The sequence below is a fragment of the Sapajus apella genome, unplaced genomic scaffold (genome assembly GCF_009761245.1).
Source record: "Sapajus apella isolate SASKATOON/1434 unplaced genomic scaffold, GSC_monkey_1.0 scaffold26, whole genome shotgun sequence".
In the NCBI taxonomy this organism is placed as follows: Eukaryota; Metazoa; Chordata; class Mammalia; order Primates; family Cebidae; genus Sapajus; species Sapajus apella.
Genome location: NW_022436966.1, coordinates 12,281,016 through 12,307,713, shown reverse-complemented (window position 1 = coordinate 12,307,713; position 26,698 = coordinate 12,281,016). Strand labels below are relative to the sequence as shown.

At 38.5% G+C, this 26,698-nt stretch overlaps 1 protein-coding gene across 11 annotated transcripts in view; it reads left to right on the top strand.

The window, feature by feature from the left end:
- Positions 1-26,698, top strand: part of KIAA1841 (KIAA1841 ortholog) — an 80,134-nt gene that overhangs the window by 5,273 nt on the left and 48,163 nt on the right. For 9 of the 11 annotated variants that reach the window (XR_004273030.1, XR_004273032.1, XR_004273031.1 and 6 more), the window contains 8 exons: positions 770-956; positions 2,886-2,979; positions 6,007-6,245; positions 10,821-10,879; positions 12,521-12,681; positions 17,376-17,462; positions 17,572-17,682; positions 22,064-22,187. Coding sequence is in view for 8 of the 11 variants with exons in the window: in XM_032292036.1 (XP_032147927.1) it covers positions 770-956; positions 2,886-2,979; positions 6,007-6,245; positions 10,821-10,879; positions 12,521-12,681; positions 17,376-17,462; positions 17,572-17,682; positions 22,064-22,187 (1,062 nt within the window). In the remaining 3 variants the exon portion in view is untranslated. Of the gene's footprint in view, positions 1-769; positions 957-2,327; positions 2,479-2,885; positions 2,980-6,006; positions 6,246-10,820; positions 10,880-12,520; positions 12,682-17,375; positions 17,463-17,571; positions 17,683-22,063; positions 22,188-26,698 lie in introns of those variants that run through there. The other 2 variants (XM_032292039.1, XM_032292037.1) reach the window with 2 other exon arrangements.

The window sequence follows — 26,698 nt, the reverse complement described above, 5'->3', positions numbered from 1 at the left end:
GAATATCTCCTGAAAATGTTCAGAAAAGTTGATCAATTTGAAGAAACACCAACTGAGAGAGAGAAAAATATTTGAGTTTTACATATTCAGATGTATGTATTAACACTGAATAGACATTGGTATAATTTGGCTAGATACAAATCACATAAATTGTAGATATATAAAAAATATATACTTTTATATATGTATATTTGTTGTTGTTTTGTTGTTGTTGTTGTTTTGAGACAGGATCTCTCACTCTGCCACCCCAGGCTGGAGTACAGTGGTGCCATCATGGCTCACTGCAGCCTCAACCTCCCAAGCTTAAGTGATCATCCCACCTCAGCATCTCACAGTCTCTTTGACAATCTAAGTTGCCCAGGCTGGTCTTGAACTCTGGGCCTCAAGCGATCTTTCTGCCTCTGCCTCCCAAAGTGCTGGGATTACAGGCATGGTCTACCATACCCAGCCTGGTCTTTCTTTTTTTACAAGAGGATAAATATATATGCCTTTGAGTTAAAGCACATTAAAATAAAACTACCCTGAATTTTAAGATACCAAGATAGAAGTTAGAGGCTTTCACATAGTGAAATGTGTACAAACTTTCTAGATGTTACTCAACAGGTTAATATTCACTTACAAAAAGTAATTATAGAAAAATATCTTCAAATAGAAGGCAAGAAAATATCTTCTCAATTTTTTATTTAAACAAGTCTCAGGGGGGGTGCAGGTTAAAAAAAATATAAAAAATTCTCAAAACCTATGTTTCTTTGATTTTATATCATGACAGTGTGCAAAAAGGTTTGATGAATTAAAGAGCAGTGGAAGCTCACCTGTTGACAACCAGTATAATTCCCTAATGGCTGCTGGAGAGAGTCCTGTTGAAACTTTAGCCACGTATATCAAATCCTCACTTCTTGACATACATGGAGAATTTCAGGAGTCTCCAGTTGGACATGATGCAGTTTCCAAAACAGGTAAGGTTTTAAACTAAAATGTAGTACTTGTCCTTATGATAATTCTGCAAAATATTATATATTCCAGTCAACTTTTCTTTCTTTGTTTAAAGGTAATATAAACATTAATAGAGAAATGCATTCATATTTCTGTCTTCCTGAATTTTATTTATTTATTTGAGACAAAGTCTTTCTCTGTTGCCCAGGCTGGAGTACAGTGGCATGATCTCAGCTCACTGCAACCTCCATCTCCCAGGCTCAAGAGGTCCTCCTGCCTCAGCCTCCTGAGTAGCTGGGACTAGAGGCATGCACCACCATGCTCAGCTAATTTTTGTATTTTTTGTAGAGATGGGGTTTTGCCATGTTGCCCAGGCTTGCCTGGAACTCCTGAGCTCAGGCCATCCGTCTGCCTCAGCCTCCCAAAGTGCCGGGATTCCAGATGTGAGCCACTGTACTTGGCCTGAATTTTTTTTTTCTTTTGAGACAGAGTCTCACTCTTTTTGCCCAGGCTGGAGTGCAGTGGTGTGATCTTGGCTCAACGCAACCTCCGCCTCCCAGGTTCAAGTGATTCTCCTGCCTCAGCCTCCCAAGTAGCTGGAATTATAGGCATGCGCCACCACACCCAGCTAATTTTTTGTATTTTTAATAGAGATGAGCTTTCTCCATGTTGATCAGGCTGGTGTCGAACTCCTGACCTCAGATGTTCTACCCACTTCTACTTCCTAAAGTGCTGGGATTACAGGCGTGAGCCACCGTGCCTGGCCTACTTGGCCTGAATTTTTTAAATTATATTTATCTATGCTATTAAAAGTTTTAGGGCCAGATGCAGTGGCTTATGCCTGTAATCCTAGCACTTTAGGAGGCCAAGGTGGAGGATTACTTGAGGCCAGGAGTTCAAGACCAGCCTGGGCAATGTAGCAAGACCCTGTCTCTACCTAAAAAATAAAAATTAGCTGAGTGTGATGGTGCACACCTGTGGTCCTAGCTACTTGAGAGGCTAAGGTGGGAGGCTTGCTCAAGCTCAGGAGCTCAAGGTTACAGTGAGCTATGATCAAGCCGCTGCACTTCAGCCTAGGTGTCTGAGCAAGACACTGTAAAAAAATTTAAACATTTTAAAAAATAAATTTTTAAGTGTTAAAATACAGGTCAGATGCAATCACCAAAACCCCACTTTACTGTATCAAAATGTTCTACTCTAATCTATTGGTCTAGTTAATTTCATATATTTTTTTTTTACTACAAATTTTCTTTTACTGTATTTTAGAGAGGCTTGCCCTATGCCCTTTACTTAATATTTCTTTTTCCTAAGAGACTCTTGCTTATTTCTTATGTTATCATTTTTGTTTTTCACAGCTACTCTTTTTGTTTTCGGAGATGGAGTTTGCACTGTGTTGCTCAGGCTGGTCTTAAACTCCTGGGCTCAAGCAGTTCTCCTGCCGCAGCCTCCTCAGTAGCTGGGACTACACAGTACATGCTACTGTGCTGAGCCTACAGCCACTCTTTATTGTAGTCAATAAAGAGCTTCAAATGACATAGTGGTGGGGTAAAAGATGTTTTCTGCAATTATATTGGAAATAATAACTGGTTTTAGAAATCCTCTGAGAGTAGTGAGTTATTTTAATTTCAGCAGCAGCAGAGTATTGATGTAAAAATTTGCTTCAGAAAAAGAAAACTATGCTGTTGGCTTTTGAATATTTGATCCCTATTTGTACACACCACATTAGTATTTTTTGAAATCCTTGTAACATTAGCAATTTGCGATTCATTTTTTGTACTGTTTCTTCCATATATCTTTAGAAATACTAAAGGAAAATGCCACCCTGACAAGTACCATCTTTAGCCTTGGAAACCATGCGTTTACAGTATTACCATTCGATAAATAAAAACCCATTCTCAGCTAGAAATACTAACCCTCCCCCTTTTTTGTATGTGTTTGTTTCTGTATTTAAGGAAGACATAGTATCGCTTCCACAAGGAATTGTTCTTCAGAAAGTGAAAATTGTACTACTCATAATGGTGGAGAAAATACTGAAGACTCTGAAGGGTAGGAGGCTGGTCATTTGCTAGATAAGATTTTATATTAATATCAACTTTAAATTATAAAATATATGATTGGTGGTTATATGCATCAGTTACCATAATGTAGGAATTTCATATTACATAACTGCTGAAACTGTTGGAATCAGCTTAGTTCATGTGTTGAACCAACCTAAACATGATTTATTCATGTTATTTATAAATTGGACTACAGTTTTCTATTCAAAAATTTTTATTTTTATATTTATAAATATCAGAAATAATGTTTTAACAAAACTTTTAAAAGTAAATTTTAATACGCAAGGGAAAAAACTCTGTGCCATTATTTCTCCAACTTTAATTGGATGTGTATTTTAGAACTATTTGAATATAATTACTCATTCTAGAAAATTTTAAAATTAAAATGTCTTTCAATATATTGCAAGTTTGATAGTTTTATATTGTTTTGCGTATCTTTACAATAAACTACATATTGTTAGGTGTTCACCTTGATGAATTTTGAAAATTGGTTATACCATAGAACCATCACCCAAATCAAGACACAGAATATTTTTATTATTTCCAAAAGTTTCTTTGTATACTTACTTTTCATGGATTTTTATGAAAATCTTACTTTTTATAGATTTTCAAGTAAGCTTGCTTTACATATAATTCATATATCATAAAATGAACCCTTTGAAAAAATTCTGAAGGTTGATCATTGTGCTGATTGCACAACAGTGTGAATATACTTAATGCCACTGAACTTAAAAGTGGTTAAAGTTGCACATTTTACATTATGAATAACCGCAATAAAAAAAAATTCACCCCTTTAAAGTGTGTAGTTTAGTTATTTTTAGTTTATTCACACAGTCTTGAGGGTTTTCTTTTGAGACAGTCTCGCTGTGTCGCCCAAGCTGGAGGCAATGGCACCATCTCGGCTCTCTGCAACTTCTGCTTCCTAGGCTCAGGCAATTCTCGTGCCTCAGCCACCTGAGTAGCTGGGACTACACGTGTGTGCCACCATGCCCAGCTAATTTTTGTATTTTTAGTAGAGATGGGCTTTTACCATGATGGCCAGCCTGGTCTTGAACTCTTGGCCTCAAGTGATCCGCCTGCCTCAGCCTCCCAGAGTCTTGGGATTACAGGCACGATCCACTGTGCCTGGCTGTATTCACACAGATTTTTAAATGATTGGTTGGTTTGTGTGACACAAAAATTTGCCAAAAATTTTTATTGAAATCGTCTAATATTTTGTAATGTAGTCCAAAAAACTATGGAAACTTTATGTTTCATTACGTCACTTATTACCTGTTTATGTTTTGACCGTAATTTCTTTGGAAGAGCAATTTGCAAAAATTTGTTTAAATTCTTTTGACTTTGATAGAGCATTGATTATAATCCTTTTTCTGGTAGCTCAATTTTATTTCTTTTTTTTTTTTTTTTTTGTAGAGACATGGTCTCACTGTGTTGCCCAGTCTGGTCCCAAACTCCTAGGCTCAAGTAATTCTCCCATCTCAGGATCCCAAAGTGCTGGGATTATAGTTGGGAGCCACCATGCCTGGCCCTCCAATAATATACTTTTTTTGTATCAGAAATGTGTGAATTAAACACACAATTCAATTAAATTCATGTTGTAGGACAGTATGTCTCTATTCTCTTCCTTTGTAATGATATGAAGGCAGATGTAAGATCTCACTGATGTTTCTTTTTGAGGTAATACAATTTTTTCTTTTTCTTTTTTTTTTTTTTTAAGACGGAGTTTCGCTCTTGTTGCCCAGGCTGGAGTGCAATGGCGCGATCTCGGCTCACTGCAACCTCCGCCTCCTGGGTTCAGGCAATTCTCCTGCCTCAGCCTCCTGAGTAGCTGGGATTACAGGCATGCGCCACCATGCCCAGCTGATTTTTTGTATTTTTAGTAGAGACGGGGTTTCACCATGTTGACCAGGTTGGTCTCGATCTCTTGACCTCGTGATCCACCCGCCTCGGCCTCCCAAAGTGCTGGGATTACAGGCGTGAGCCACCACGCCCAGCCACAATTTTTTAAAATTTGTTTTTGAAACAGAGTCTCACTCTGTCACCCAAGATGGAGTGCAGTGATGTGATCACGATTCACTGCAGCTTGACCTTCCTGGGCTCAGGTGGTCCTCCCACTTCAGCCTCCTGAGTAGCTGGAACCACAGGCACACACCACCACGCTCAACTAATTTTTAAATTTTTTCTGTAGAGATGGGGTTTCACCATTTTGCCTAGGCTGGTGTGAAACTCCTGGGCTCAAGCAGTCCTCCTGCCTTGGCCTCCCAAAGTGCTGAGATTGCAGGCGTGAGTCACCATGTCCAGCCGACATAATTTTCAAAGAAAGTAAATGCAAGGAGATTATAATTTTTGTAGCAAACCTCTGATGTATCATTTAAACTTGTGCTTAAATTATTATTAAATATGTAAATAAGCACATTGTAGTCTTAGGAATGCTTTGATTACATTTATTAATTTATATTTAATGTATTCACATTTTATGTATGTGAATGCCTAGAAGCAAACTTTTTTGCTATTAAAAATAATGAAGCCATGCTAGTTTTTCATTTGATTCTTTAATGAAGAATTAGAGCTATTTTTCCTTTTTTAAAAAAATCTGAAAATTTTGCATTTAATGATAACCTCCCTCCCACACCCATAACCATGTAAAAGTGCTGTTCTTGGTTCCTCACAGGAATTAAAGTGTGCTGTTTAGTTTTTCTTTGTGATATGATATTATTTTTATAAACCTTATTTTTAATGTATAACTTGAAAAATAAATTTCAAACTGTAAATTATTAGTCCTGTGGTAACAATATTTTATTTGTTTCATTAAATCAGTAATCTGCTAAAATTAGTCATAATCTAAGATGTGATCAGGCTAGCAAGACACTTGAAAAATGTCAAGACCCTATAAAACTGATTTGTGGTCAGAATTTTCAAACACATCTTGTTATTTTCCCTTCACTACATATCAGTAGTCTTGGCTCCTTTTCCAAAACTCTAATAATTTCATTTTTGTGTAACATTTTTTGTGAAGGCCAAACATGGTGATCCATGTATGTGATGAAGCAAAAAACTTAAAAGAAGATTTTATTTGCCCACGAGATCTTTTGATATCAGAAATGAAGTACTTTGCTGAATATTTATCTATGGATGCCCAGCGCTGGGAAGAGGTGGACATTTCAGTTCATTGTGACGTTCACATTTTCAACTGGTTGATAAAATATGTTAAAAGGAACACTGAGGAGAATAAAGATTGTGAGATGCCCACTTTAGGTAAAAAACTATCTGTTGCTTATTTTGTAGTGAAATTTGTGTGTTGCCCGGTAGTTTCTTCAGGCCAAAAGTGAAGTGTGGAAAATTGTTTGGACATTGGTATTTATGCTCATATTAGTAACAGCCTTTAGGAAACTGATAGCTCATCTTTTTTAGTAAATTATAGTAAATTTATGGCAAATCAACAGATCTCTAGATCAGCAGTTCTCAACATATGGTATATGGACCAGTGGGGTCCTGGGGACCCTTTTAGAGGGCCTGCAAGGTCAAAACAGTTTGCATAATAATACCAAGATGTCACTTGCCTTTTTCACTATGTTGCTCAGATGGTACAGAAGCATTGGTGGGTAAAAATGGTGGGTAAAACTGTTGGAGCTTTAGACAAGATCAAGGCAGTGACACCAAACTGTGCTAGTAGTACATAGTTACATAGTTAAAAGAAAAGAAAAAATCTAGTTTCACTTAAGAATGTACTTGGTGAAGTAGTAAAAATTACTAATTTTATTGAATCTCGACTGTTGAGTATACATTTTTTTACTGTGAGGAAATCAAAAGTTCACTCCTGCTGCACACCAACATACGATTCGCCTGAGGAAAAGCACTTGTGCGATTGTTTTCAGTCCTGAACTAAATTAGCTGCTTTTTCAAAAATTGAAAACCATTTTTACTCGAGAGAACAACTGACAGAGAAATTATAGTAATTCAGACTTATGTGTTTGGCAGACATCTTCTTGAAAATGAGCTTGTCACTTAAAACTGAAAGCATTTGTTACCTGTTGTCAGTGACAAAATGCAAGATTTGAAGTGCGAATTACTGTTTTGTAAAACTTACCTGCTTCCATGTGCTTCTACCTGCTTCCCTGCTTCTCAGTACTTGACTTTTCCGATGAGATTGGTGGTCATATTAATGAACGTGATTTTTTTTCTTTTTTTTTTTTTTTTTTTTGAGACAGAGTTTCACTCTTGTTGCCCAGGCTGGAGTGCAATGGCACAATCTTGGCTCACCGCAACCTCTGCCTCCCAGCTTCAAGCGATTCTCTTGCCTCAGCCTCCCAAGTAGCTGGGATTACAGGCACGCACCACCATGTGTGGCTAATTTTGTATTTTTAGTAGAGATGGGGATTCTCAATGTTAGTCACAACTGGTCTCAAACTCCTGACCTCAGGTGATTCCACCTGCTTTGGCCTCCCAGAGTGTTATGATTACAGGCGTGAGCCACCGAGCCCAGCCCATGAATGTGATTTTTAAATGTATTGTGAATGAAGTGTTTCAACATTTGGAATATCTTTATAACTCAGTGAACCAATATTTTTCAAATGACCAATGCATTTTATTTTTAAAAAGTCACACATGGGTGAAAGATCCATGCAAAGTGCAAGATAAATCAGAGAATTTTGATGTTAACAGAATCAGAAAAGTCTGATACAGTTTCAGATACCATTGCAATTAACCTTTAAGAAACTACCGTTTGTCAAGTTTGGTGTAACATCAAAGAAGGCTACCCACAAATTGCAGAAACAGATATGAGAATTCAGTTGTCTTCTATTAAGTCAGACATTGAAGAGGTTTGCAAAAAATGTCAGTGATACTCTTCACTTTATTTATTTATTTATTTATTTATTTATTTGAGATGGAGCCTCACTCTGTTGCACAGGCTGGAGTGCAACAGCGCAATCTCAGCTCACTGCAACCTCCACCTCCTGGGTTCAGCATTCTCCTGCCTCAGCCTCCTAAGTAGCTGGGATTGCAGGCACGTGCCACCACGCCTGGCTAATTTTTGTATTTTTATTAGAGACAGGGTCTTGCCATGTTGGCCAGGCTAGTCTCAAACTCCTGAACTTGTGATCTGCCCACCTTGGCCTCCCAAAGTGCTGAGATTACAGGTGTGAGCCACCGCGCCTGGCCTCATATTTTTCATTTTAGAAAAGGTAGTTATGTTAGGTAGGGCACGGTGGCTGACACCTGTAGTCTCAACACTTTGGGAGGCTGAGACAGGTGGATCACTTGAAACCAGGAGTTTGAGACCAGCCTGGCCAACATGATGAAACCCTGTCTCTACTAAAAAAATACAAAATTAGTCGGGCATGGTGACGCATGACTGTAATCCCAGCTACTCAGGAGGGTAAGGCATGAGAATTGCTTCAGCCCTTGAGGTAGAGGCTGCAGTGAGCCAAGATTGCACCACCGCATTCCAGCCTAGGCGACAGAGTGAGACCTTTCCTAAAACAAAACAAAAGAAAGAAAATGTAGTTATTTTAATAAAAATATGCTAACATGTAATAGGTTTTTGTTCTTTTTTTTTTGAAACAGAGTCTTACTCTATCGCCCAGGCTGGAGTACAATGGCGTGATCTTGGCTCACTGCAACCACCCCATTATGGGTTCAAGCAATTTTCCTGCCTCAGCCTCCTGAGTAGCTGGGATTACAAGCAATTTTCCTGCCTCAGCCTCCCGAGTAGCTGGGATTACAAGCAATTTTCCTGCCTCAGCCTCCTGAGTAGCTGGGATTACAAGCACATGCCACCATGCCTGTCTAATTTTTGTATTTTTAGTAGAGATGGGGTTTTACCATGTTGGTCAGACTGGTCTCGAACTCCTGACCTCATGATCCACCAACCTCAGCCTCCTAAAGTGCTGGGATTACAGGTGTGAGCCACCGTGCCTGGCCTTTTGTTGTTCTTTTTAAATGAATTAATTTTTTTTTAATTTCTCTGTTTTAAATGTGATAAATACTGGCAGATACAACCCACATAAAGAAAAACCCTTTAGGATTCTCAGTTTTTGAGATTGTGAAGGGGTCCTGAGATCAAAAGTTCAGAAACCAGTGTTCTAAATGATAGCGTACTAGTAGAATTACCTTAGTAATATTTCAATGGGCATATAATTGTATAATCACACTTTTAGTTTAATAGTCTTTCTATGCACTAGAATTGCTATTTACGGTAGTATTAAAAGAGAACTCTTACTGGAAAATAAATCTATACTGACAGTGTAAAAGTTTTCCAAAAAAGTTAATAATGTATTATATTCTTTAGTGATCAAATTAATAGGAAAAGTTTCTAGTTGCCCTTAAGTAAAAATTACAAGATTGCCAAATCAAAAATTTCAGCCAGAGTGCAGACATTCCATACTACTCAGCTATAATATGTATGTGTGAAATAAAAATAAAAACATGTAGAAAGAAAAAAATTATTTGATTCAGCATATTTATGTGTATAGTAAAGGTAAAAGAAATACAGCAAGCCTGGCCTGCATGGTGAAACCCCATCTCTACTAAAAATACCAAAAAAATTAGCCTGGTGTGGGGGTGCACACCTGTAGTCCTAGCTACTTAGGAGGCTAAGGCAGGAGAATCACTTGAATCACTGCAACCGGAGGTGAATTTGCAGTGAGCTGAGATCGTACCACTGTACTCCAGCCTGAGCAACAGAGCCAGACTCCATCTCAAAAAAAAAAAAAAAAAAAAAAAAAAAGCTGGGCTTGGTGGCTCACGGCTGTAATCCCAGCATATTAGGAGCCTGAGGCATGTGGATCACGAGGTAAGGAGTTCAAGACCAGCCTGGCCAATATGGTGAAACCCCATCTCTACTAAAAATACCAAAATTAGCCAGGTGTAATGGCGGGCGCCTGTAGTCCCCCATCGGAAAGGGAGGAAGGGAGGAAAACCAGTCATTCTGTTATCTTTGACCTTAAATCAGTGGCTTTAAATATAAACATTTACAAAAGCAGACTTTATTCTAACCAGGAAAACTACCAAAATGCCTAATTAAATTTCTAATAATCCAGCCACTGGTTCCTAACTGGAATGGGGTATATTACCATTTCCTGAGGAGCTTTTTCACCAGCTTCTTCCTCACTTCACCATCTGTATTGAAGAGCTTTGAATCTAGAATTGTTATATAGAAAGAGATTGGGATTACTTATTTTAACCATTGTTTAGTCCTTTATTTAGAATTGTCTTAGTACTGTAATGATGCAAAACAGTGCTTTTTTCTTTTCCTTAAACATACCTCATGGGAGATGACAGGTTTGCTAAACTACAGCATCAGGCAGCATCCCCCTTTCTCTCTGTATGCCTGAAAGCTCACTCATTATGCCTTTAGGAAACAAGTTTAGTACTCTGCAGTAGTAAATTTTTTCTTATCTTTCAGAATCTCTTAAAATTAAATATGTTTTCATAACAAGCCTTGAACTCTTTTTAAAATAGCTGTTCTAATGACAAGTGCTCTCATTAGTAATTTTAAAATTTTTCTATTTTATATGCAGTGAATTATAGTCTTAAATATCTTCTTCCCTGATTTAGTCAAGAAGATTACATATATCTTTAGCTGGAGTCTTTTTACTTTATATGAATCTAACTCCAGGGTGAATTTATTGTGCATTTTCTATATACCCTAAGTTTTACCATTGAATTTTCTTTCTTTTATGTATCTAACCCCATAAGCTATAGTAAGTATTATATTAAATTATTCTTATTATAGTAACATCCTCTTTTAAGGTGAGAAGGAGCCTGTTCAGAGGAGATTGGGGTACTCATCAAAAGGAAAATCTAATTTATTTATTTATTTCTTTTTAGAGCCAGGAAATGTCATTTCAATTCTTATTTCTTCAGAGTTTTTACAAATGGATTCATTAGTAAGTATTGACTTAAAAAAAATCAAAGTGCTTCTGTTCACTTACACTTTCTTTTCCTTCAAGTGTCTACAAAATTCTGAGACACTTTACTGAAATTATTGTTAATTCAAAAAACAATTTAAAAAATTACTGTTAATTCAAGAATATGATTTTTTTTTTTTTTAACAGAGTCTCACTGTGTTGCCTAGGCTGGAGTGCAGTGGCATGATCTCAGCTCATTGCAACTTCTGCCTCCCAGGCTCAAATGGTCCTCCCACCTCAGCCTCCCGAGTAGCTGGAACTACAGGTGCATGCTACTATGCCCAGCTAATTTTTCTATTTTTTATAGAGATGGGATTTTGCTATTTTTCCCAGGCTGGTCTCGAACTCTTAATCTCAAGCAATCCACCTGCCTTGGCCTCCCAAAGTGCTGGGGACAGGTGTGAGCCACCACACACAGCCAGAATACTCCTTTTCTATGTTAGCAAATGTGATGTTTGTTTATTTGATTCTTTGGGGTTTGTACTAGTTCCCTGTATTCTTTTATTTTTTAATTAAATAGAGATGAGGGGGTCTTGCTATGTTACCCAGGCTGTTCTCAAACTCCAGGGCTCAAGTGACTTGGCCTTCCAAAGTCCTGGGATTACAGGTGTGAGCCACCAGCCCTGGCCAATTCCCTGTATTCTTTCTACTCCTTAGCTCTTCCCCATTTAGCCCAGCTGATACCAGTTGCTTCGGGGAAGGGTTACAGAAAAACAGCAGAGACTAAACGAGTTTTTTAGTTTTGAAATTTTTGAAATCTTTGAGTTTTGAAATCTAAGCCCCAAAGGATATTTTTTATGCCATAAGCATAAATGTTTGGAAGAATACATTTTTAGCCTCTCTTTACTTTTAAAGTAAATGAACATACCTCAGTTTGGAGAGAGAAGAAGTAAAGAAGAGAGCAAACCCAGCACAACTGAGAAAACTCTGAATTGACTGAAATTTTGTTTCTGCCACCCAAGGAAAAGGAGGGTTAATGTTATAACTAAGTTTAATTATAAGAAGTTACAGACTGGGCATGGTGGCTCACGCCTGTAATCCCAGCACTTGGGAGGACAAGGCAGGCGGATCACGAGGTCAGGAGTTTAAGACCAGCCTGGCCAACATGGTGAAACCCCATCTCTATTAAAAATACAAAAATTAGCTGGGCATGGTGGTGGGCGCCTATAAGCCCAGCTATTAGGGAGGCCATGGCAGGAGAATAACTTGAACCCAGGAGGCGGAGGTTGCAGAGAGCCGAGATTGTGCCACAGCACTCCAGCCTGGGCAACAGAGCAAGTCTCCATCTTGACAAAAGAAAAAAACAAGTTACATATTCTGTACACTTGAGTTTATAGACTAAGAGTTATACTTGCCACAATTTTAAAAGATGCATTATTATTTGAAATATTCTAAAGAAGGTTGAAAATAATTTTTTAGGTATGTATATATATGTTGTTACAAATTAGACCTGCTGGATTGCCTTTGGAACCGTGTAGATTAAGTCAAATAGGCAAAACACAGTTAGTGCCTAACAACATATGGATTAGACTTTTAATGGATTTTATCTTTGAAAGGTATTGCTATGACATTATCCTTCATGCTACTGTTTTCAACATTTATTTTCTATTAATTTTTTAGGTTGAACAGTGTATTCAGTATTGCCACAAAAATATGAATGCCATAGTAGCTACCCCATGCAACATGAACTGTATTAATGCAAATCTTCTTACACGTATAGCTGATCTCTTCACACACAATGAAGTTGATGATTTAAAGGACAAAAAAGATAAGTTTAGAAGGTAATTTCAAAAATTTAATTTTAAACCTAATAACCTTGTTAAAAGAAATATATTTCTATTTCCTATTTCATGTGAGTGAAATATTCTTTCTTTTTCTTTTTCTTTTTCTTTTTTTTTTTTTGAGAAAGGTTCTCACTCTGTTGTTTAGGCTGGAGTGCAGTGGTGCAGTCTTGGCTCACTGTACCCTCAAGGTCCTGAGCTCAACTGATCCTCTCACCTCAGCCTCCCAAGTAGCTGGGACTACAGGCATGCACCACTATGCCCAGCTAACTTAAAAAAAAATTTTTTTTATGTAGAGACAGGGTCTCACTTTGTTGCCCAGTTTTTGAAATTAATTTTTTTTTTTTTTTTTTTTTTTAGAGACGGAGTTTCGCTCTTTTTAACCAGGGTGGAGGGCAATGGCGCGATCTCGGCTCACCGCAACCTCCCCCCCCCGGGTTCAGGCAATTCTCCTGCCTCAGCCTCCTGAGTAGCTGGGATTACAGGCACGCGCCACCATGCCCAGCTAATTTTTTGTAGTTTTAGTGGAGACGGGGTTTCACCACGTTGACCAGGATGGTCTCGATCTCTTGACCTCGTGATCCACCCGCCTCGGCCTCCCAAAGTGCTGGGATTACAGGCGTGAGCCACCGCGCCCGGCCTGAAATTAATTTTTACTCTCTCTTTTCACTTATAGTTAGCTTATTATTTTTATTATTTTGACCCGGGTCTCTCTTGCCCAGGCTGGAGTGGAGTAGCAAGATCTTGGCTGCAACCTTCACCTCCAGGCTCAAGCTATCCTTTGTACCTCAGCCTTCCAAGCAGCTGGAACCACAGGCACATGCCACCATGCACAGCTAATTTTTGTAGCAATGGGGTTTTGCCACATTGCCCAGCCTGGTCTTTAACTCCTGGGCTCAAGTGATCCACCCCACTCAGCCTCCCAAAGTGTCAGGATTACAGGTGTGAACCACCATGCCTTGCAAAAATACTCTATTTTTAGAATATATATAGAAATACATTTTTATTTTATTTTAAATGAAGTAAGTAAAGTGAAGTAAAATTTATCCAAAGCCAATGACTCAAAATAAAAATTAGTAATTAAAATTAGTAATAACTAATTACTAGTTACTTTATAATAACTAATTACTAATTAGTTACTTTGTAGTAACTAATTACTGATCTTGAACTCCTGATCTCAGGTGATATGTATGATGTATAATGGACATATGAACATACAGTGATGGTAAATTATTTTAAAAATTATAGAGACACTACCCAAGAGGCTGAGATGGAATAATTGCTTGAGGCCAGGTGTTCAGAGCTGAAGGGCACTACAGTTATCCCAGTGAATAGCCACTGCACTCCAGCCTGGGCAATATAGCAAGACTCATTTCTAAAAAAATAAAAATTATTGAAACAGACCTTAGATAAAGGGAAGAGTGGTATGAAATGAGGTCAGCAGTGGTTATATCATTTAGGGGCCACTTAGGTCATAGCAAAGAGGATATACTTTATGTATGAATGGAAGCAGGTGAGTGATGTGAAATGTTTTGTTTTTAAGAGACCATTTTTGTTGCTATGTGGAGAATAGACGTTAGGGATGTAAGAAGCAAGGAGACCTGTTAAGAGGCTGGTGCAGTAGTCTGTTGAGAAATGAACTAGAGTAGAAACAGCAGAGCTGGAAAGAAGTAGATGGATTCAGTTATTAGATTTGACAGATACATTAATGTAATGATGTGGGAAGACAGAGAGGATTCCAGGATAATTATTAGGTTTTCAGCTTGAGCAACTAAGTGGATGGTAGTACTATTAATGGAGAAAGGAAAGATTGAGGGAGAAGGGATGGGGTGAGGGAAATTAAGAGATAGATATAGGTCTTTTTGAGATTGTTTAACATACTTCTTGGACATCCAGGTGGGATGGCAGGTGGATAACTGGATATATTTAGTCTGGAGTTTAGGTCAAAGGTCAGGACTTAAAATAAAAATTTAAGAGTAAATGGGATTTGAAACCATGGAACTGGATGAGAGTTCAAGAGAACATACATTTTTTTGTATGTCCTGTTCGCTAAATCTTTGCCTCCCTAAAAGTGCTAAAGACATTGTCCTATGTTTTTCTGTTACTCATCTTGAATTAATTTTTTTGTATAGCATGAGATAGGGGTCAAGGTTTATTTTTTTTTTCCAAAGTAGATACCTGGTTGACACAATACCATATGTTAAAAAGAACATTCTTTCCCCCACTGAATTGGAGTGGCACTTTTACTATATGTGAGGTCTGTGTGAGATCTGTTTCCAAATTGTCCTTTTTGTTCTATTGATTTTTCTCTAGCCTTGTATCAGTAGCACACTTTTTTTTTTTTGACACAGAGTTTTGTGTTTTTTTTGTTTGTTTTTGTTTTTTTGTTTTGTTTTGTTTTGTTTTTTGAGACAGAGCTCTTGTCACCCAGGCTGGAATGCAATCGTGTGATCACGGCTCACTGCAACCTCTGCCTCCCGGGTTCAAGCAATTCTTCTGCCTCAGCCTTCCAAATAGCTTGCACTGTAGGCACCCACCACCACACCCAGCTAATTTTTGTATTTTTAGTAGAGACGGGGTTTCATCATGCTGGCCAGGCTGGTCTTGAACTCCTGATCTCAGGTGATCTGCCCTCCTCACCCTCCCAAAGTGCTGAGATTACAGGCATGAGCCACTGCATCCAGCCAGCACACTGTCTTAGTTATGATAGCCTTGTAATAATTTTTGGTACCTGGTAATTTAAATTCTCAACTTGAGAATTTAAGTACAGTCTTAATAGTCAAGACTGTAGTCTTGACTATTAAGTTCTTGGCATTTCTATATGAATTTGATAATCAGCTTGCCCATTTTCTCTTTCTCACAAACATATAAAGCTGCTGGAATTTGGGATTAATGTATAAACCTGCTGGAATTTGGGATTAATGTAAACTGTAGATCAATTTGGGAAGATTTAACATTTTAATAATACTGTTTCTTTCAATCCATGAATATGGTATAACCTTTCATTAATTTGAATCCTCCTTAACTACTGCCTTGTACAAAGTTTTCAATGTAGAGATATTTTTTCTTATCTATTTTATTTTATTTTTTGAGATAGGATCTCAGTCACCCAAGCTGGAGTGTGGTGGTGCAGTCATGGCTTATTGTAGCCTCCAACTCCTGGGCTCAAGCATCCTCCCACCTTGACCTCCCAAAGTTTTGGAATTACAGGTGTGAGTCACCATACCCCCTTTTTTAAATTAAATTTATTCCTAGGTATTTAAAATTGATTGGTGCTGTTGTGACTGCTACTCTATTTTATTTTCTAATTGTTAGCAAGATAGTATTGATAAAGACTACCCGGTATTTAGAGATTCAACAGAGGAGAAGTAGCCAGTAAGAGCCTGAGAAGGAGGAGCAAGTGAAGTAGAAGCGAAGGCAGAAGGAAAGAAGGTCTCCAAGGGAAGATATGTTTAAGTGGCCAAATATGTGAAATCCTGCTATCACATAGAGTAAGATGGGGATAGAAATGTGACCAAATGGATTTAGAAAACTTTTTTCCAAGTGTTTTACTTTGAATGATTGCTGAAAAAAATTAGCAGTAGCTATTAGGAATAGGTAGCCTCAAGAGAGGACTTTTTTTTTAAGAAGGGAGATACTAGAGTATGTGTATATGCTGATCAGAATGATCCATTAGGAATAAATTAATAATGCAGAGGATTATTCAATAATTTAATCGTTAAGGGGAACGAGACAGGGAGGAATTATCCAAGAACTAATAACTGATAACAGGAATGGAATTATAAATCCAGATTTGGCTTTTAATAGCAGAAGACCTTACACAAGGAAAAATGGAGACAGGTAGGATATACATTTGGAATTAAAGACATACTTAGAAGACTCAAATTCGGTTATATTATGCACAATAATAGTTAATGTTTATTGAATGGTTAAAACTATATTTGGTACCCTTTAAAAATATCACATAACCCTCATAAAATTTTATGAGATTGGACATACTAACCACACTTTATAGTTGAGAAAACAAGGTTCAAAGAGGTTAAATAAGTTGCTAAAGATCTTATACCTAGTTATTGGTAGGTTTGGGTTGTTAAATTCTCAAAATCTTTAATCTTGGATATTCCAGTAACAAAGGACTAAAAGAGGTCGGGCAAGGTGGCTCAAACCTATAATCCCAGCACTTTGGGAGGCCAAAGCAGGAGGATTACTTGAAGGCCAGGAGTCTGAGACCAGCCTGGGCAACATAGCCAACCCCCATCTCTAGAGACTTTTTTTTTTTTTTTAATTAGCTGAGTGTAGTGGCACACACTTGTAGTCCTAGCTACTTGGGAGGCTGATGTGGAAGATCACCTGACCCCAGGAGTTTGAGGCCCTGGAGTCTGAAGCACTACTGCACTCCAGCCTGGGTGATGGAGCAAGACCCTGTCTCTAAAAAAATAAAATAAAATGCAATTTAAAAATGACTAAAAGATAGCTATTTATCAATCTTATTTTTTATGACAAAATAGATGATTGATCAAGCAGTTCTTCGGTAAGTTTATTACTTAGAACACTAAAAATCTATTACAAACTCCCAAAGAGAGCCACTAAGGATTTATTAATCTTATTTTACAAATGCACAGACAGGTTTGTTTATTTTCATCACTATAAAGTAAATGTAGAAAATTAATATTTTGGTCATTTGTTGTTAATAGCAAACTTTTTTGTAAGAAGATTGAAAGACTATTTGATCCTGAGTACTTGAATCCAGATTCTCGCAGTAATGCAGCAACATTGTATAGGTATGGTAACATGTTTTTACTTTTGGTATGCTTTATAATGCAGCTATATTCTTTAATTCACTACATTTACATTCTTCCTGGATGTTTTTTGTATCTTCTTTGTTTATAGATGCTGTTTGTGTAAGAAACTTTTAACAAAAGAAACAGAAAGAAGAATTCCTTGTATTCCTGGAAAAATCAATGTGGATCGACATGGAAATATTGTCTATATTCACATAAGGTGTCGTGAAGATAAAATACAGATTTTTTTTAATGTGAATTTCTAGCATATTTATTAAAATGTAACTCCTTTTATAAGAAATGGGATAACATCTTTTCTGCATGTAATCCAGCTTTCATTTAGAAAAACACTACTTTCAAAACAAGATAGTTGTCAGTACATTTTATTTACTGGGTAAATTTCATAATGTTTTAAACATTAAAATGATAAAAATTTTTGTATATTAATCTTGAAAGATATTCTGGTCAGTGCCATTAAAATGCTTTCTTTTCACTAACAGATTTTAGTTATCTGTACAAATGTTATATTGAATTTTACAAGAGAACCAAGTTTACTTTCAGGTAAATTTTGGTGAGTGAGAAGAATTGTCTTTAACGTTGGATTTTCTGTCATCTATTTGTTCTTCATACTTTAATAGTAAGTATTTCGTTAATACATAGGCCAGGCATGGTGGCTCACACCTGTAATCCCAGCACTTTGGGAGGCCAAGGCAGATGTATTACTTGAGGTGAGGAGTTTGAGACCAGCCTGACCAACATGGTGAAACCCCATCTCTACTAAATACAAAAAATTAGCTGGGCATGGTGGTGCGTGCCTGTAGTCCCAGCTCTACTCAGGAGGCTGAGGCAGGGGAATTGCTTGAACCTGAGAGGCAGAGGTTGCAGTGAGCTGAGATTGTGCCATTGCACTTCCAGCCTGGTGATAGAGCAGGGCTCTGTCTCAAAAAAAATAAAATAAAAATTAGCTGGGCATGGAGGTACGCACCTGTAATCCCAGCTACTTGGGAGGCTGAGGCAGGAGAATCACTTGAATCCGGGAGCAGAGGTTGCAGTGTGCCGAGATCATGACATTGCACTCCAGCCTGGGCAACAAGAGTGAAGCTCCATCTCAAAATACATGCATACATACATACATTTTTCTCTTTATGTTCACAACAAGTTCTCATTCTGAGTTGAGGGTGGGTGTTGTAACTTGGTATAATGTCTCAGAAAAGCAGAAACTTTAAAATGTGTATTCTTTGACAACATCCTTCATCCAGTATCATTCAGGCTGAAATGCAGTGGTGTGATCATAGCTCACCACAGCCTTGAACTCCTGGGTGCAAGAGATCTTCTTGCATGTATTCTCAGCATTTTGGAAGGCTGAGGTGAGAGGATTATTTGATGCCAGGAGTTTGAGACCAGCCTGGGCAACATAGCCAGACCCTGTCTCTACAAACAGTTTGAAAATTACCTGAGCATGGTGGCACACATCTGTAGTCCTAGCTAGGAGACTGAGGCAGGAGGATCATTTGATCCCAGGAGTTTGAGGTTGCAATGCTAGGATCATGCCACTGAACTGAAGTCTGAACTACAGAGCAAGACCTTGTTTCTTAAAAACAAAGTTATAAAAAAGTATATACATACATAAAAGTTGTTAGTGGTTAAAATAATGTTCACTAAAATGTTAACTGTGGTGTTACCTTTCAGTGATAGTATTACAGATGATTTTAGTACTTTTTGTTCTTTTTTCTGTATTACAAATTTATAGCACATACTTTTATAAAAGAAAACCTACAAATGTTAAATTGCATATATATATATTTCCACACACACATATATATTTGTGCCCGGCAAATTTCATATTTTAAACATTAACACAGAAATACAGAACAGCACTTAATTTGGCCCTAGTATTAATAGTACAGTTGGCCAGGCACAGTGGATCACACCTGTAATCCCAGCATTTTGGGAGGCTGAGGCGAGCGGATCACAAGGTCAGGATATTGAGACCATTCTGGCTAACACAGTGAAACACTGTCTCTAGTAAAAATACAAAAAATTAGCTGGGCATGGTGGCACACACCTGTAGTCCCAGCTACTCAGGAGGCTGGGGCAGGAGAATTGCTTGAACCTGAGAGGTAGAGGTTGCAGTGAGCCGAGATTGTACCACTGCACTCCAGCCTGGGTGACAAGAGCAAGACTTTGTCTCAAAAAAAAAAAAAAAAAAAAACTACAGTCAACTTTGAAATATTTCATTTTTCTTTCAGTACAGTAATCAAGGAATTTTCATTAGTTATTGTAAGTATTTTATGGAATTTTATTTTGCTTTTGTCTTGAGACTTGATTTACCTTTGGAAAATTACTTCCATTCTGACAACAATACCTATTAGTAGTATGTGAAAAAAGTAATTGATATTAACCTCAATATCCATTTTTGATGTTTTATTCAAAGTATTTTCTTACAAGTCAGCAGTTGATGTATAATTTTTTTCTTAGCTCACAGTCTCTCTGTGTTGCTCAGGGTGGAGTACAGAGGTGCGATCATAGCTCACTGCAGCCTTGAACTCCTAGGCTCTCAAGCAATCGTCGCACATCAGCCTCCTGAGCTAGGACCATGGCTGCATGCTACCGCATCTGGCAACCTGACAATTGTGTGTGTGTGTGTGTGTGTGTGTGTGCATGTGTACGTGTGTGTGTGTGCGTGCATGCGTGCACGCGCGCGCACATGTGCATGTGTACATGTGTGTTTGCGTGCGCACATGTGCACATGGTTTCACTGTGTTGCCAAGGTTGGTCTTCAACTCCTGGCCTCAAGTCTCAAATGATCCTCCCAATTAAACTGCTCAAAGTGCTAAGGTTACAGGTGTGAGCTACCATTCCTGCAGATGTATACATATTACTTTTTTTATTTTATTTTATTTTTTAAAGACAGGGTTTCACCATGTTGATTAGGCTGGTCCTGAACTCCCGACCTCAGGTGATCCGGCTGCCTTGGCCTCCAAAGTGCTTGGATTACAGGCATGAGCAACCACGCCCGGCCTACATATTACTTTTAAGACAAATGTGCCCATGTAAGTTGGAATAACATCATGATGCTTTATTTGTTGAGCTAAGCACAAAACCAGAAAAAGTTACAAAATATTAAAATAAAGACTTAGTATCAGGCCAGTAATCCCAGCAGTTTGGGAGGCTGAGTCAGGAGGATTGCTTAAGGGCAGGAGTTTAAGACCAGCCTGGGCAACATAGCAAGACCCCCATCTCTACAAAAAAAAATGTTTTAAATTAGCCAGATGTAGGCCAGGCGCGGTGGCTCATGCCTGCAATCCCAGCACTTTGGAAGGCTGAGGCAAGTGGATCTCCTGAGGTCAAGAGCCAGCCTGGCCAACATGGTGAAATCCCATCTCTACTAAAATTACAGAAATTAGCCAGGCGTGGTGGCATGCGCCTGTAGTCTCAGCTACTTGGGAGGCTGAGGCAGGGGAATCGCTTGAACCCAAGGGGGCAGAGGTTGCAGTCAGCCGAGATCGCACTACTTCACTCCAGCCTGGGCAAAAGAGCGAAACTCCAGCTCAGGGAAAAAAAAAGTTACCCAGGTGTGATGATGCATGCCTGTTATCCCAGCTACTCAGGAGGCTGAGGTGGGAGGATCACTTGAGCCAAATGAGCTATGATAGTTGCACCACTGCACTCCAGACTGGGTGACTGTCTCAAAAAAAAAACAAAAAAAAAAACGAGTTGCATATGACCATAGCAAATATGGTTTTGAGCCTTTGCTATTTTTTGAATTTATGTTACTTAATTTAAAAATGTGTATTACCAAGACCTGATTGTATATTCTGTATTGTTCAATTACTAAAAAAAACTACTTGAAAATAGTGCAAAATACTAGTACATTAATGAAATGTTATTAGTAATTCATTAGTGACATAAAGTACTAATGCATTAATGATTCTAATGTTTAGAATTACCTGTAACTAGTAACTTGTCTTATAACATAGGCAGTTAGAATAAAGTTTCCATTTAACATATGCCTAATTCCCAACTGTTGGCCTGTTCCAACTATATTTAATTTGTGATTCTTTATCTGACTTTGCAAAATAATTTGGTGTTCAATCATTCATACCTCTTCCTGTTGTCCACAAAATATACAAACTCCCAAATGAAATTTAACCTACCTTTCAGTGTAGTCCACATCATAGTCATCATTAGGGAATATTCTTGGAAATAAGCCACAACTTTAAAAACATTTGTTTAAAACAAATTGTTTAGGCTGGGCATGGTGGCTCACACCTGTAATCCCAGCACTTTCAGGGCAAAAGGCAGGTGGATCACTTAAGGTCAGGAGACCAGCCTGACTAACATGGTGAAACCCCATCTCTACTAAAAATACAAAATTAGCCAGGCGTGGTGGCACACACCTGTAATCCCAGCTACTAGGGAGGCTAAGGCAGGAGAATTGCTTGAATCCTGGAGGTGGAGGTTGCATTGAGCTGAAATCATGCCATTACACTGCAACCTAGGCAACAAGAGGAAAATTTCATCTCAAAAAAGATAATAAATAAATAAATAAAACAAATTGTTTATATCACTTGCTTGTAAAATTGAGGCTCTTTCCCCAGAGATAAGACGTGGGATGTTCATGAGTATTTGAATAGTCTTTTCGAAGAATTAAAATCTTGGAGAGATGTATACTGGCGATTGTGGGGAACAGTCAATTGGCTGACTTGTTCAAGATGTTATCAGGTAAGATTTTTGTTTAAATATCCTGCTCTACAAACATTGAGAGCAAGATTCTTGTGATATCTGCTGTTTAATTAATATGTTTAAACATGTTTGGACAATATCCAACATCTTTTTAAAGAAACTAGTGGCACCTGGGCATGGTGGCTCACGCCTGTAATCCCAGCACATTTAGAGGCTAGCTAGGGCAGGCAGATTGCTTTAGCCCAGGAGTTCAAGACCAGCCTGGTCAACATAGTGAGGCTCTTTCATCTCTTAAAAAAATAAAACTAGTTGGGTGCGGTGGCTCACTCCTGTAATCCCAGCACTTTGGGGAGACCAAGGTGGGCAGATCACGAGATCAGGACATCAAGACTATCCTGGCTAACACGGTGAAACCCCATCTCTACTAAAAATACAAAAAATTAGCTGGGCATCGTGGTGGGCGCCGGTAGTCCCAGCTACTTGGAGGCTGAGGCAGGAGAATCACTTGAACCCAGGAGGCGGATGTTGTAATGGGCCAAGATCGTGCCACTTCACTCCAGCCTAAGTGACAGCGAGATTCCGTCTCAAATAAATAAATAAATAAATAAAACTAGTGGCAAAAGCAATGGTGCTGTTAAACATTGCTTGCATCTGGTTTAATTTCTCTTGCCATGTTTCTTCTTTTTTTTATTTCCATTCCTGAAACAATCAAAGGCTTGTTGAATTTTTAGAAAAGTAACAGGGTTTAATTGATCAAATCCAGTTTTTCAATGAAAAAAATTATAAAAAATCCTTATTGCCTTCACTTGGTTCCAGCCAAACTATTTTCTCTGTTGTCCCATACATTTCTAGAAATTCAGAAGCACCTTTGCAGATAGGATGCTATTGATATGTGCCTTTGTTGTTATAACAATTTTGTTCCCAAAAAGTTTTTTTTATAAATGTCTATAGTAAAAGCATAAGAAAACTTACTGCTTGTAGGAACCTATAATAAACCCTTTTATGGAATAAATAGGCTTTTCTAAGTCACAGTCATTCCTAATTAATCTTATGTATAAATGCAGTTTTCTACATACAATTTCTTTTGAATCCCTGAAGTTTTCCTCTCCCCAGTAATTTTCCCCTCTCACTTGGGTAATGATTTTCAATAGAGGGAAGGAAGAACAGCTTGTCAGAATCTTTAGAGTGGGATTTTAAGCTACTTATGGCCCACTCAATGGGTTCTATGTTCCCACAATTTTTATGTCAGGTTTGTTGAAGTATTATTTATATATAGTAAAATTCATCCTTTTTTTGAGGTTCAACAATGCATACAATTGTATAACAACCTCTGTAGTCAAAGCATGTAGCATTTCCATCATCCTACAAGAAATTCTTTGTGCCCCTCTTTAGTCAATTCTTTCTTCCACCCTAGCCTCTGATAACCACTGGTCTGTTTTCTCTATTTATGTTTTGCCTTTTTCAGAATGTCATATAAATAGAATCATATAGCATTTAGTTTTTTGAATCTAGCTTCTTTCACTTCGAAAAATGTATGTAAAATCTATCCATGTTGTTTTATAAATTAGTTTGTTCTTTTTTATGGCTAAGTAGTAGTCTATTGTACGACTGTATCACGTGTGTTCAGACATTCACCACTTGGAGGATATTTGTAGTGTTCTAGTGTGGGACCATTATGAAGAAAGCTGCTATAACATTTTCATACAGGTTTTCCTGTGAACATAGGTTATTATTTCTCATGGATGTATTTATTTCTCTCCTTTTTTTTGAGACGGAGTTTTGCTCTTGTTGCCCAAGGTGGATGCAATGGTGCAATCTCAGCTCACTGCAACCTCTGCCTCCCTATTCAAGCGATTCTCCTGCCTCAGCCTCCTGAATAGCTGGGATTACAGACACGTGCCACCACACCCAGCTAATTTTTTGTATTTTTAGTAGAAACAGGGTTTCACCATGTTAGCCAGGCTGGTCTCGAACTCCTGACCTCAGGTAATCCATCTGCCTCGGCCGCCCAGAGTGCTGGGATTACAGGCATGAGCCACTGCACCTGTCCTCCTTATTACCTAGGAGCAGGATTGCTGGTTTGTATGGTATTTTAACACTTACCATGCCTAACAGTTTTCCAGAGTCCCAGAACCATTTTTCATTCCTACCAGCTACATATGAGAGTTATCGTTGTGTAATATCTCAGTAGCAATTGATATTGTCAGGTTTGGGTTTTTTTGTTAATCTAATAGGTATGTAGAGGACCTCCTTACAACCAAATAGTCACTTATAAGCAGCGATATCAAGCTTTTAAAATCTGACTTGCTCAACATGTCAGAATGCAAAAACTTTGAGAGATTAGTTTCCTCTTCTTTTCAGCAAATTGAATATTGATTTGTGATATTGAGTATTTATTACGGAGCTCATAAACTCATAAAATAGTTTATATACAGAATATTGTGTAGAAGAGAACGTGTACCACATAGTTTTTATAGGGTCTTAAATTTTTATAATTAAAAACCATTATATGAACATCATAATTGAAACTAACAACTAAAAATTCTGAATTATAGACTTTTTACATGCATTTATGTTAAAGATCAGTGCTTATCAAATCTCTGCAACTTCAGTACATCATAATAATAATAGAAAAAAAAGATCAGTGCTTAAAATTGTTAATGTTGTGTTTTTACTTGAATTATTTTATTAACTTGTTTTTTTTGTTTGTTTGTTTGTTTTTGAGACAGAGTCTTGTTCTGTCGCCAGGTGCCAGGCTGGAGTGCAGTAGCGTGATCTCAGCTCACTGCAACTTCCACCTCCCGGGTTCAAGCAATACTCCTGCCTCAGCTTCCTGAGTAGCTGGGACTATAGGCGTGTGCCACCATGCCCAGCTAATTTTTGTATTTTTTAGTAGAGATGGGGTTTTACCATGTTGGTCAGGGTGGCCTCGATCTCTTGACCTTGTGATCTGCCTGCCTGGGCCTCCTGAAGTGCTGGGATTACAGGCATGAGCTGCTGCACCCAGCCAACTTCTTTTTTTTTTTTTTTTTTTTTAACTTGTCCTCACTCAGAGTCCCTCTCTTCCCCTGACAGGACCCTTTTCAGGATTTCCCCTTCTTAGAGTCTCCCCCAGTAAGGAACTCTCTAAACAAGGGCCCACTCCTGGTGCAATGCTATAGCTTTTCATCCCATCTCAGAGGCCCCCCAAAAGAAACAAGTGGTCAGAGTACCAGTCAGGGTACCTCCCAAAAGTCCAGTGATCTCTCCAAAGTGCAGTCCAAGGTATAACTCTTTCACCTCTTCTGGTCCTTTATCCAACAGGGATTAATGATATTACCCATTTAGGTATTTCTTCACCCCAGGCCTTGTGGGATCACCCTAAATCATTCAGCGGTACTGCCCCTTCTTAGAATACACCACCACCACTCACACAGGATCTCCACCCAGAAACAATGACATCTGGGATCTTTCCCCAGTCCCCTGGCATAGTGGTATTTCTTACAAACTTTCTACCTGCCACTGGCTAATGGAATTGCCCTCTCAATGGCTCCCTCAACCATGACACAAAAAGCCCAATACTCACTTCCTTTCTCTCAGGAAAAAATGGTTTTACTTTCTCAAGATCTCCTGCCTTCAAAGCCCAACATTATCATCCACCAATGGTGCCCCCTGTGCAGGCCCAAAAGTCTTGTCCCCTCTAGGTCTGAGTAAGGTATCATCTACTCAGGGATGCTCTCTCTACCCCAGAAGGCTAAAAGAATCCAACCTTCAGAGCCCCGTAGAATCTCTGAATTCAATAATCTCACCACTCAGAGCCTCAGTTTCCCTTCTCCAAACCAACTCCTGGTACTCAGATCCATCCCAACCAACCTTTTCTCAGAGCTGGTGGCACTACCTGTGTCTACTGCCTAGCCCAGTGGTTTTTCTCATCACAAGCAGCACCTGTGTCCACTGAAACTCCTTAGACAGTGTTTGCACCAGTTCTTTCCTTCTTTTAATTTTTTCCTGAGATGGGATCTTGCTATGTTGCCCAAGCTGGCCTCGATTTCCTAGGTTTAAGCAATCCTACCTCAGCCTTCCTAGTAGCTGGAGTGACAGGTGTGTACCATCGCACCTGGCCCTATTTTCCCAACTTATAAACATTTGAAACCTGATGGTTAATTTTATTATTAAACCTTGATAAGCTTTTGTCAAAATTTTTCAAAGCCAATGATTCAAAGTTATGTCATAGTTTTTATTAATATTGATGCTAAATATTTACCTTAAAAATGTATCGAGGGGCCAGGCATGGTGGCTCACGCTTGTAATCCCAGAACTTTGGGAGGCTGAGGTGGGCAGATCACCTGAGGGCAGGAGTTCAAGACCAGTCTGACCAACATGGCAAAACCCTGTCTCTACTAAAAATACAAAAATTAGCCAGCTTTGATGGTGGGCACCTGTAATCCAGCTACTTCGGAGGCTGAGGCAGGAGAATCGCTTCAATCCAGGAGGCAGAGATTGCAGTGAGCCAAGATAGCACCACTTCACTCCAGTCTGGGCAACAGAGCGAGACTCTGTCTCAAAAAAAA